The sequence below is a fragment of the Trachemys scripta genome, chromosome 15 (assembly GCF_013100865.1).
Source record: "Trachemys scripta elegans isolate TJP31775 chromosome 15, CAS_Tse_1.0, whole genome shotgun sequence".
Taxonomy (NCBI): domain Eukaryota; kingdom Metazoa; phylum Chordata; order Testudines; family Emydidae; genus Trachemys; species Trachemys scripta.
Genome location: NC_048312.1, coordinates 7,418,107 through 7,431,373, shown reverse-complemented (window position 1 = coordinate 7,431,373; position 13,267 = coordinate 7,418,107). Strand labels below are relative to the sequence as shown.

Here is a 13,267-nt window from a genome sequence, read left to right as displayed (position 1 = left end):
TCTGTAGTAGTTTACACAGCCCCACCACACAAGTACATATATTGATTAAAAAACAAACAAAACACACACCATGCAACTCTCATTGACTATTAACAACAGTAAGGCATTGATTCAAACAAAGCCAACAATCCATTGTAATAAGAGCAAAAGTAAAACTGGGATTGTGGCCAATGCTTACAATTAAATGTGCACACCATGTCGTACCAAGCAGATTAACGTATAGATGGCAATGACTTTGTATAATGCTGTGCAAGCTTAACAGAAATCCATCAAAATGCACAGTGCCATCTAGAGTCATATGCACAACGCCATCAGAGGACCTGATATGTCTGGAGGAAGGCCTATCCCAACCTCTGCTCTAAGAGACCAACCGAAATTCAGACAGAGATCATAAGAGAGCAAATATGACAGCTTGTTTTAAGTCTTAACCACAGGTGTACTGATACCATAAATCAAGCCGATAGCCAGATCAAAATCCTTAAGATGTTTTAGAAGTCCAACAACTTCAGTTCCCAAAACATGGACCTTTCAAAAACATTTGACAAGAGTAAAATTTAAGTGAACCTATTAATTCAAACTACAATTAGCAAGAGACTTTTGTTAGCAAAGAATAATTGCTGGGATCTAAAAATGAGAGAATTTTCCTGTATGTCAAGATGCTCTAGTGACTGTACCCATAAAAAGTTAAAAACAGGAGTTATTCAATTGCAAGTGTCTGATCTTCTGTCAAAACAGGTTATGGGAGAGTGTCAAAATAACTTTATGTACATTTGATGAAACAACTGTATAGTAGCCTAGATTTAATAAGCACTAGCAAGTGATCAGGGATGAAGAGATAAATAGCAACACATTAGTTTTTAAAACATTACCAACATCTTTTTTGCTTTACTAAATAGAGGAACAACAGAAACCAAAGTTTGGAAAATAACAGAATCTATAATTATTTATTACTGGTTTTATTGTATTGCCTAGGGTCCTAGTCACGGACCAGGACACCTTTGTGCTAGCCACTGTACAAATGCCTTGCTATAGTGGCAAATAGTTCCATCAGCAAACCTCAGGATCTTACACTATACTAAACAAAACAACAACAAGAAGAAAAAGAAAAAGACAGAGGGTCCAGTGATATAATGACCCTTACTGATAGAAATCTGGTAATCAAATCATTGTAGCACGCATAACCATGAACATGATTAAGATCAACCATTATGGTATTGTTTTAAGACAATACTTTTGATAACATTTAAATTTTAAAAAAATTCTATATACCTAAGAGGCTAAAAAGCAAAGAAAAGCAAAAATGTGCTTTTGCTTTTTTTTTGTTTAAGTGGAAAGGAAGTCTGGAGACGAAGGGAAATATCTAATACACATACTGCCCTGACACCTGAATGGTGAGAACAAATCTAGAGGGCAACTCTGATTCAACAATGTTTCATTTGATTGCTCAAGCCATATTTAATTGGTTTGAACTGTTGGCAGAAGTCTCTTAAGCAAAGTTTAACAAGGATGGGGCCATGGGACTTTTTAAAAGAAATATACACAAAGACTAAAAATTACACATGCAATGACGAGAAAAGAATGCTTGTGGCTCAGGGTGACTAAGAGAAGCAGAGGATGCTCCAGTAAGCCAGCCAGCAATAAACTAAATGGTCATGAAAACAGTTAGAAAAACCAGAATTAAATTAATAATGCTATGCAAGCATTTGTACTCCTAAAAAGCCTCACTGTTTCAGTATTTTTTAATACCAGAGCACATAGATTAGACATTTGAGACAAACATATTAGGAAAGATGGAGGGAACAACAAAAACAGAATACAGTATACAAAGAGTGGAAGTTCTGGGATGAAATCCATTGCTCGGGAGATTATACCTACTGATCCATTAGACAAACTGGATTCTGTTATCAGTGGCCAAGAGGCAAGTTTTTTACTTGAGAATGGCAGCTTAGAGGCAAAATATGAAAATCAAATGTTATCCTACCAATAAAAGGTCTTAGACCAATTAAAGTGGGTTCCTTTTACCTATGCAATGTTCCTGGAATAAAAAGCTTGTTCTCCCAGGCCATTTAGATTTTTAACATTTACTACAGTTTGGACAAGCCAACAGTGCCTGATTACCATTATCCTTTTTGTATTTCTCTAGAGTACAGTTTAGACTCTGTTAAAAATGCATATTTTGCTTCAAATGTGTCTATTTTACTGGATAGGATATGTTTAATTTAAAATTAAACAAATAAAATATCCCTTTTTAATAGTCTCAACAAGAAATTATTCCATGCACAAAGGAATTGCCAACCAAAGATTAAGATTCTTTCATTTCTCCCAAATTTAGTTCCGTCACTCATGAGATCAAAAAACTCTCCTTGCTAACTGTTACTGAAAAATAAAAACTCAGTGATGATTATAAAGGGAAATTGAAAAATTTTACTGAGTTAACAGACTGTAACTACCTCTAGTATGTGCTGCCCCATGTTTCTGAATATACAATTGTTTTGCTATATACTTAATGGTAGCAGAAGAAAAAACAGAAGCATCTGGCAATTTAAGTTCTTACCTAGCTACAGCACCCTATTACAAGGGAACATTTTTAAAAGCTACATAAATTACTTCTTAAATCTCTGTGATCTTTTCCCATCAGATGATATCTTAGGTGACACTGCGTAATCTGAATTTTGCTGACAGAATGCCAATGTAATATAGCAACACTATCCCTATCTTATGCAACATATTAGTCATTACTATTCCAGATCTAACAGTTAGCTTGTTCTCAGGACGTTTTAGGACAACCCAGAAGTCCTTGCACAGAAAATTCTTATTTACTTCAATGGTGCAGTTTTGCATGCTTGAGGACTAAAAGATCAGTCTATACATGGGCCTGATTGGTATGTATAAGGAACATCTTTATTGGGCTACATTCACAACAATATACAACTTTAATCTAACCCTGTACCTAGCAAGTTTCCAGAGCACCCACCTGTAAGTCTGGTTTGGTATAAAGGGGCTATTACTAGCTTGTTTCATGATCCTCTAATTTAGGCAACCAGTTATAAATACTTTCCCTAGACTACACTGTGTCCAGTACGAAAAACTATCACAATTCATTAGGAAAATATTAAGGTTGCATGGCAAAGTATAAAACTCAGGAAGTGCTAAAGTTGGGGTTGTGTGGATTACATTAACTCTGCTCTCTTGTATGTATACATGTATTATAATACGCTAAGTGATCATCTACTATTTATCAAACATGTTTCTACAATATTAGATACACGTTTAGCACTCTGAAAAGCACTGCGTACTCATCTGTGTATGTCAGTCTATTAGAGTCATTTAGATGACATTACAGAGTAAACCAGTCTCATACAAAATATTATAGATTAAATACACAAGAAAATAACTTGGCTGTGAATTCTTGCTAACTGGCTCATCCTCTGAATTGCAACCACAACAGAACTAAGGAACTGGTGCTGCCCACATGGATCCCTGTGAAGTCCTACAGATTCCAATAAGGCATTCTGGGAAGGGTCCATGCCTATAGATTCCTTTATAGGATCAGGTGTATAACTTAAATTTTCTTCTCTCCAAGACAAGTCATTAGAGATATACTGGAGGAATATGGACAATGAAAATGGTCTACAAATACAAGAATGAAATGTTACAAGAGCATGTGCATCTAAGGCTGTAGAACAGCAATTCTCTGACTGAGATCTAGCATACCACATATACAACTCAATAAGTACTTGTCATACCATCTTCGTAATTTAAATCAGTACAGATATAATGGGTTATGATGTCAATACTATACAGCAGCCTGTGTACTGCCTGACTGCCGCCCACATACCATCAGTCGATGTACAAACAATTTGAGAACCACTAATGTTACTGTATGATATTTAAGAAAAGGTACGTAATGCACCTGCATAAAGGTGCAAAGGCAAGGTGTCATGTGCAAGCTTAACTTTCTCAATTCCTTACATGAGTGCTTACACATGCAACCTTAACATAACAAGTTTTAAAATGGAATGTGTGCGTGCACATGCATGTGCAATATATAATGCACACTCTTCAAAGAAAAAAAATATTTCATGGTAAGGAACCCACTATCCCATCTACCTTGCAAGGTCCACCAGGTAATTTTAGGAGTTGTGCAGTTTTTAACCTTATAAGATGAGCAGTGAATGAACAAAGGCCTCTCTGGAGCTCTGCCGCAATTAAAACTTGCCATCATTAAGGTTTTTACTGTACAAATAATTTAGCTATGCACACATGTCCTGCCAGGCCTCCTTGAAGGCACGGTGTAATTTTCAAAGACAACTCTCAACACAAAACCCATTTTTACCAGAACACTCAAATGCACTTCACAATCAGGACTATTTCCATGCCCAATTCCAACGCTCAATCTCTAAGGTGATTCAGCACTAATGCAATTCAAACAAGAATCTTCAGATTTTAAAAAACAACAACAACAGTCTTTGCAAAGTATATTCTCCTCTTCCCTCACACATGTACTCAAAGGCATTAGAAGCATTTTTGTTATAAAAACTTTCTGAACATTTAACTTTTGGACAAAGACCAGGTCCATAAAATTTCAGTTGAGGTGAAAGTTTCAAACTGAAAACAAGGATTAGAACAGCAGATATTATGCAACCTTAACTTTACTTATTGCTACTGCTATACAAGGCCTTATGTTATCCAAGCACTACAGTCGTAACTGTCTCCCAGATCAACAAGTTTACAGAAAATATTTTAGGGTCACTGAAAACACACAATCCAAGTTTGTGCAATTTGGTTCTGATCTTACTCCTGCTGAAGTCCATTAACTTCAAAAGAAACTTAACAGTGCTGCCAAAGACTCAACTATACATAACCAGAGCTTCTGATTTTCAGTTTTAATTGAAAGACATTGCTAACGCATCCCCAACACAAGAAACAAATTTGTGTTTACCCAATAAACGTTGGAAAAACACCAGAAATGGTTCCTTGTATCTAAGGGCTGGCCTACATGGAGCAGAAATGCAGACTACAAAAGGTGTGATTTCTAAAGCACATGAATGTGCTGCATATTAATTGGTTCATGTAGACTCTCCTTGTGTGCATTACAGGTTCCCAAGTGCATTTTAAAGTAATGGTAACAGTATTAACGTTAAGAAGCAATATGGAAAAAAAAAATCAAACAGATTACTCATCCCAGTACTGTATATGCAAAGAGAAAGCCCACCCTAAATCCAATTTTTGGAGATATATAGATATAGCTCAAAAATTGCTAAAAACAACCTCCCCCCTACACACACACACCCAAAATTATATTACATCCCAAAAAGCAAAGCCCTACACATTAACTTAAGATCAAAGCCACCCTGATGCACCTCATTTTAAAACTAAAAAAATCAATTAATATGCTCTGTGTACACTCCTCGTAACCTAAAAAACACCTGTGATTTTCACATATTATTGTAGAGTGGTTGTCGTAGTATTACAAAGCCTCATTAACTTTTCAAGACTTAGCCCGTCCAGTTATCAACGATTACACATTATAAATTGTGTTAAATCATCCTCATGATGCAGCAATCCAATGCTAAAGGTTCATTTTACCTCAACTGCATACACAATTTATCTTTCCCCGTAACATTTAAATTTCCCTGGGTGGCAGTTATGGGCCACAAGCTTCACACTTGAAAATGAGTGCTTTCAGAACGAATATCGGAGTTTAAATTATGTCGATCACCTTGAATATTTTATAGAAACAAATGTATTTCTAAATTTGTATGAGCTTGGCACAGTTGCGTGAAAGTTACCAGAACTCAAAGTCAAGCCACAAGTGAAAAAACATAAGAAATTACAAGTTATCTTTGATCCCAATACAAAACCCAAAAGCAAACCAAAAAAGAGTGAACTACTCATAAAATAACTCCAATAAAAATTATTAGCTGCATTTCTATTTTAGCTATTGATTTTCAGGCCAGGGGCTTAACATGTTTTCCAAGAAGGAGGATAACTATTATCTCCGTTTTTAAGGTTGAGGAAATTTGAGACATAGAAAATTGAAGTGATTTGCCCAAGGTCTGAGCAGGTCAGTGATAGAACTGAGGAGAGAACCCAGATATCCAGTATTGTACCCTGTATTACACTGACTGCCTAATTTAGCAGAATAATTTCAGCAAACTGGAAAAAGGAGGCTAGTCTAATTGTTTAATAAGTTCAGTAAACATACTAGCAAAGTACATTTGGCCAGGTACATTATTTGACCTGTGTCAGTTTAGCACAGGGTTGAATATGGAGTCAGCTCACTAGACAATTTCTTATTTGCTGAATTTGATCTTTACCTTCACCCGTTTGGTTGGAAATGAAGTGGGATATAAATTTCTAGAAGTAGTAACTCATTCACTATAAAATCCCACTACCCTTTATTACGATCATTCTTTCCTCCTCTACCCTCATGAGGGATGCAACTTTCAGACCCTTTACAAAACTCTAGCCCCCACCAAAAAACTAGATGTTAACCCATTTCTCAAAATTGCTACTGCCAGCCACGTTTTCTCCAAGGAAATATCAAAGTGACTAGAATGTGTCTGTCTCCACAGGCAAGCTCAATGCCAGTCCTTGGCCGGCTGGCAATTATATACACATATACCAAAACTGAGGCCCTTTTCTTTGAAACGGTGTGTCGGTTTTGTGATATCAGAAGCCTTCACTGGCCCAGAATCAACAACGCAGTATACTGCATCAGGCATAACAGGGGATAACCATCCTCTTTTTTTATTTTAAATAGTCTTAGTTTAAGACTGATCATTTGCTTCAGTCTATATTCATGATTAGTTGAACTTTGGCAGAAGGATAGAAAACTAGAAATCAGCACAAAATCCACGTTTTTATTCTTTTAGCTTATAAAAGACTAACACCTGTTTTTCTGGTCACAGAGTTAAGCTACAATTCCTTAGGTGGAAGTAAAAGTCTATTTGGTAGACTTTACTAACAATCTCTAACGTTCTGCACTTTTTTTTTAATAAATAGAAACCAATCATTCTGTTCTCCAACTTGTCAAAAACATATGCAGACCCATCACCTTCCTCCTGTATTTAGTCTTCAATTCATTTCTCCAGTTTCTTAGCAACCATATACCCCATACACACTGCATAAAGAAACTATCCAATTAAACATACATTAAAAACAAAACAAAAACCAGGGTCATTTAGTGTTTCTTGTCCTTTCAATCCTGTATGCAAGATGAGGGGTCCACTTTACAAAAAGACTATCCAAAGGTCAGTTACCAAATTTGGTCAACAATGGTGCCATCATTGTCGTCATCATTCTTGTCACTGTCAAAAGCAACAACTGTCACCTTGCTATTATCAGGGAGGGAAGGCAACTGAAATATTCCCCCTTGCAAATTCTATTTACAGTTTGCATTGTATCCAAAAACCTCTTCCAATGATCATCCATTTAGCTTGATAAGGATTAACTCAAAAGCAAAAAGAATGCCCCATTAAATGTGTAATCAAGGTTGGTTTTAAAAGCCAACAACAAAAAGAAAGGTTGGGAAATCCCATTTCAAGTAGGTATACAAAAAAATATGATGGATTATATGTATGCTTTTCACAGGTCTGTGTATGTCTAGTTTAACTGTATTCAAGAAAGAAGAGAATAGTATACACCATACATGAAGTGAATATGGAAAAATCAATGTCTAAAACATGCAAAAGTTAAGCTTAGCAAGATAACCAATTTAAGACTCAGCATGCAATTTATTTTTCCACATCATAAAAAGAACTAGTATAAGCAAGAAAATAACTTAAGGAATAACCCTGTCCTTCAATATATATACAGTAGCCTCAACTGTTCAATGTGTGAAAAGTCTGAAAAAAACAAACATTTTATACTTACAAAAGATATACAAGCTGCCAACAACAAAATTCTAACTAATAAGTCTTCAAATTGTTCAAGCACAAGCTCAAGTAAGGATTTTCCTGCAAGATATAAAAGGCAGACATATTGCATCTTAAATATACACAAAAAGATACAAAGTATGGATAAGAAACATTAGAAGATTGTACAAGCTTGCTTACCTTCTTCAGCTGGTAATTCTGCGGGAAGCATAGGTTTTCCCAAGGAGCATGTCAAAGAGAAAAGACTGTTAGATAACTACATTAGCTACTATAAAGCATCCATCATTAAAGATTATTTCTGAGCTAGCTAAGATGCTACAAAACTAAATTCTACCCGATTTTATATATATAGGAAATTCAGATTTTAAGGCAATGCTGAGTAATGTAATTAAAGTACCTCCTTTTAACAAGAAGAATTGGAATGGGCCTCGCTAATGCCGCAATTTATGTCAAATACATTTTAGCAGCAATCTAGTAAGGTTACAATTCAGCCAAGTCATCACTCATGCCTGCTCTGTTACTTCTGGTACTGCTGCATACAAAGGATCACAGGCTTCAAACGTTTTTCAGACTTCAGCAGAACACTGATTTCCCTCCACATTCACTTTACCAAAATATAAGATGTATATCCAAATACTTCACAATCTCATTTTTTCTATTTAGGAATTGCGGTCTCCCCACCTGCTATTATTTCTCTCTGTCAGCCTGTTCTGCAAAACAATTGGCACAAAAGAAAGCTATAAAAATAAAGCTCTGCGGCGCTGTCTTCTGAACATTTTTTTTTTTTAAACAAAAAAAACCCACCTTTTTTCAAAAGTCAAAAGAACGATGCTTGGGTGGGACGGTTGGGAATAACGAAGAAAATGAAGGTCAAGTAAATAATAAAAGGGGCACATTGAAAAAAGCACGCGCTTTATTTAATGGTCGAAGCTTATTTCCCACCAAGGTGAAAGGAAACGGAGGTGGCACCCTCCATGCTGAAGCAGCCCCGAGCGCTTAGGATATAAAAGAAACCCACGAGGTGGAGTTCAAGTCAGCCATCTTCTCTCTCCCTCGCTCCTATTCCGGGTCCTGAGTCAGATGCCGGCTTTGCACACATAGGTTAGGCCTTGAAACAGGGCCCGAAGGAGGAGGAGAGGGAGAGAAGAGGATCCCAGCACGCAGCAGCATCCCCCCGGCAGCGGCGGGCGCGGGGGCTGCTTCACCTACCGTTGGCGCCCCATCTCTCCTTGAGCTTCTTGACTTGCTCCAGGCTGAGCCCAGTGCTCTCGTTCACGCCGAAATAAGCCAAAACTTCCTCCACCGTCTTGGTGTGAGCGTTCTCCATGGCCGGGCCGGCAAATGGTGCCTCTCCTCCGCTTCCTTCTTCTCAGCAGCAGCAGCAGCAGCAAACCCTCCACTCAGCCCGCTCGGTGCCTCTCTCTCTCCCCCTACGGGTCCCCAGCCGCCCCCGGGTGATTACCAGCATAGACCGAGACAACAATAGGGATCCGAGGAGCGCTCCTCTCCGGTCACAGCACCTGCACCCCCCCTTGGCTCCGTACCGGCGGGGGACTCGCCCCCACCCCGCGGGAACACAACCGCCCCCTTCCTCTGGCGGAGCTAGACCAGGGGCTCCGCTGCACCCCCTTCTCCGGCAGCCGTTCGGGGGCCACGAGACAAAGTCACCCCCCTTCTCTCAGGCGCCAGGCCAAGGCCTGCTCCCACCCGTCTCCGAGAGGTGCTGCGGGGGGTGCTAGGGTCACGACCGCCCCTGCCGGCACTGTGGGGCGCGCGTGGAAGGAACTGAGCGGTCCCCTTTTCTCCTCAGACGGAGAGGAACTGTCTCTTTCGCCGCTCGGAGGGGTAATGAGGTAATTGATCCCCCCCGCTCTCCTCGGAGGGGTGTGAAATGCCCTGTCTCCTCTAGGGGGCGTAGCTGCCCTGGGGGTCGTTAGCTGCCCCCTCGTCCCTCTAGGGGAGAGTGTGACTAGCCCGGCGGGGTGGGATCCGCTCCCGGCGCTCTCCAGCGGGCGGGGTAGCCTAGGCCGCTGTCTCCGGCTAGCCGGTGCTCTGCTTTCCTCCTGCTCCGTTCCCTCCCCAGCGCGAGCTGAGCCAGCGGCGGCTGCTCTAATAGAATTTATCGGAGCCAGCTCGCCGCGGCCCCTCTCGCGGCCGCAGCATGTGGACGCCGCTCATTGGCCGGGAGCAGGGAGCGGGGAGGAGGGAGCAGCCCCGCCCGCACCAACCCGGATCCGAAACGCCAGAAGCAAAGGGGCCCGCCCGCACCGCGACTCTGCGGAGCGCCGTCTCCCATGCCTTTGGTACAAGTATGCGGGCGGGCGCAGGAGAGAGGCCGGGGTGGAGAAACGTCGTTTGGCCACTGCTCTGGGAGGCGGGAGCAATCTCCAGTGGGCTGGCGGCCTGGCCCGGCGTGACCCCCAGGCAGCTCCCTGCCCTTGCGTGAACCTCATTACGGTCGGGGCGGGTGGAAGACTGTCCTGTCCTGATAGGACCCGGGGCCCGACACGTGGGGGCTTGTCCTGACAGCCCCACAGCACGGTGTGGGGAATGCCCCCTGTTCTGATAGGACTCGGCCCCCCGCGTGGAGTGGGGCAGGGATGCTGACGCCTGTCCTGACCGGCCCCTGTGCTCCCAGCATGGCAGGGGTGGGCTGCCCCCTGTTCTGTCAGGCCCTCCGCATGGGGGAGGGGAGACTGCCCCTTGTCTTGACAGCCCCTGTGTTGACAGCCCCCTGCGTCCTGACAGGCTCCCCCCAGCACAGTGCAGGGAGCTGCCCCCTGTTCTGTCAGGCTCCCAGCCCGGTGGAGGGGCTCTCCACTGTTCTGCCGCCCCTCCCAGCACGTTGGGGGGTGGGGGAGCTGCTCCCATCCTGACAGGATCCCCAGCTTGGGTGGAAGGCAACACAGGTGAGAGAAAGGGGACCAGTGGAGCAAAGAGGGAGGTGTGGAAAAGTGTCTCCCTGCCCCCAGCCCATCACTAGCTTGATTCTCCCCAGCCATTATCCCAACATTAACTAGGTCCCCACTGACCCACTCAACACCCCTTACAGAGCCTCGATTCCCATCCCAACACTAACACACACACACAATACTGACAGTGTGAATTTACGTGCCGAACAACACACAACCACACACAATGTACACACCCTACAAGTACTCAGCACCAACCAATATAACATGTATATATATACTGACTCAGACATGTATACATAAAACTGCTCCACACACGAGTTGACACCACACATTGTACACACATACTCAACACCAATATAGACAATATGTGCACCATCACTAATACATTATTATTTATTAATTCTGAAGCACCCAAAGTGCAGAGGTGCAATCACATAAGAAAGGTTGTGTGGGACCTGCAGTGAAAATACCTCAGTCCTGCAGCCACATTGAGGGGGAAGTCAACATGAGAATAAAAAGTTGCAATGGATATGTCTCCCTTATTTCCTCTAGCCATTACATCTATGCCAGGGGTCTCAAACTCAAATGACCACGAAGGCCACATGAGGACTAGTACATTGGCTTGAGGGCCGCATTACTGACACCTCCCCCTCGCTGCCCGCTGCCCCACCCCCACTCCACCCCTTCCATGAGGCCCCGCCCTCATTCCAACCCCTTCCCCGAAATCCCCACCCCAACTCTGCCCTCTTCCTGTTCCCAGGGGGTGCAGAAGGGGTATGGGGTGTGGCGGGGTGTCAGGGCAGGGGGTTCGGCTGCAGGAGTGGTTCAGGGGGCAGGCTCCGGCCCGACACGCACCGGGGGCAGGGCAGGCTCCCTGCCTGCCTGTCCCCACGCCGCTCTAGGAAGTGGCTGGAACTTGGGAGAAGAGGGGCACAGGGGTCTGTGTGTTGCTGTTGCTTCAGGCACCACCCCCAGCAGCTCCCATTGGCCGGGAATGGGGAACCGTAGCCAATGGGAGCTGCTGGGGGTGCTGCCTGAAGCAAGAGCAACACACAGACCCCTGTGCCCCCCTTCCCCACGTTCCGGCCGCTTCCCGGAGCGGTGCGGGGGCAGGGCAAGCAGGGACCCTGCCCTGGCCCGGTGCATGTCGGGCTGGATCCGCTCTAGGTAAACCCTGGAGGGGCGGGGGGGGGCGCAGAAAACAACCCCGCGGGCCGCGTGTTTGAGACCCCTGATCTATGCTGAAATGTGCCACATTGTTTGCAGAAGTGTAGCTGACCCCAAAAAAGTTTTCAATGTAAATATACAGTGTTCAGATAGAGGACAAACTAGGTGTTAGGGAGATATAGAATGTATCAACTTTACAATTTACTTTTTGTCTTGTATTCAGTTCTTTTTTACTTGCCTCAATTTTTTTATGCACACATGACACCAGCCTAGACAAATACCTAACACACAATATACACTTGACACTTATCAACACACCCAAAAAAAGCACAAAACACCGGCACCCCACACCAGTACACACACACACACATACACTGACCAACCCATGACACAGACCTAACTGATACAAACTCCACCATTCAATATCAATTGACACATACATGCACATATGTGATACAGGCCAATGCACCTGTATTTCAACATAGACCCCAAACACACCACAACATATGCTCCCAATGTAATGTGCATACATCATACTGAATGATACAAACAATTGATATACACAACTCATACTGAAACACGCCAATGACACCAAACAACACACCAACTGCATGTGTAAACACATCCCAAACTGGCACACACACAACACACTGACCGATTCGCCAATACAATACACCTCACACCAACACAGCATGCCAATATATAGCAATCTGACACATGGCGCAGACCGCAAGTACTATATATATATAGTATTTTATATATATGGTGTCTTGAGTGTACCTGTCATTCATATATATATATGAATGACAGGTACTCTCAACACACTAGATATACACACTCACTGTCACACATCAGAAACATTTCAAAGTCTCTGAAAAGATTGCACTTCGTTTTCTTATCTCCCTTTCAAAGATCAGTAAAAGGTAACATCAGTAACAATGTCCCCAATAAAAAAATATTAAAAATAAAATCAGATCATACTTCATAATGATTCCTCCCTGTTAAATATCTTTACAAGTAGTTATAAGACTACCTTTTGTGTGTTTGTTTCTCCAAAAACCTCATGTGAGCATCTTTTAATGAACCTGAAACATGGCAAGGGCAGTGTAACAGGATAGCGGTGGGCTTCTGAGGACCATATCTGTTAACAGGTGTTAGCCCTGCTAGGTGATGCTGAGTCCTATAGGAGTGATACCTTAGAAAGAAACACAACTAAAAGGGATAACTTAACCCTTGGTGAAACTCCATTGATTTAATAGAAGTACACTATGCGTGAACTTTGCCGTCTATCTTTTTTACTGTAAT

The 13,267-nt window shown here is 42.4% G+C and overlaps 1 protein-coding gene across 2 annotated transcripts in view; it reads right to left on the bottom strand.

Moving 5' to 3' along the window:
- ATP2A2 (ATPase sarcoplasmic/endoplasmic reticulum Ca2+ transporting 2) overlaps window positions 1-9,987 on the bottom strand; it is a 75,135-nt gene extending 65,148 nt beyond the window's left edge. For both annotated transcript variants that reach the window (XM_034791585.1, XM_034791584.1), the window contains exons 1-3: window positions 9,090-9,987; window positions 8,061-8,078; window positions 7,879-7,961 (exon numbers count right to left, since the gene is read on the bottom strand). In XM_034791585.1, coding sequence (XP_034647476.1) covers window positions 7,879-7,961; window positions 8,061-8,078; window positions 9,090-9,207 — 219 coding nt within the window. In that variant the 5' untranslated portion in view covers window positions 9,208-9,987. The remainder of the gene's footprint in view (window positions 1-7,878; window positions 7,962-8,060; window positions 8,079-9,089) is intronic.
- Between the last annotated feature and the right edge of the window lie 3,280 nt (window positions 9,988-13,267).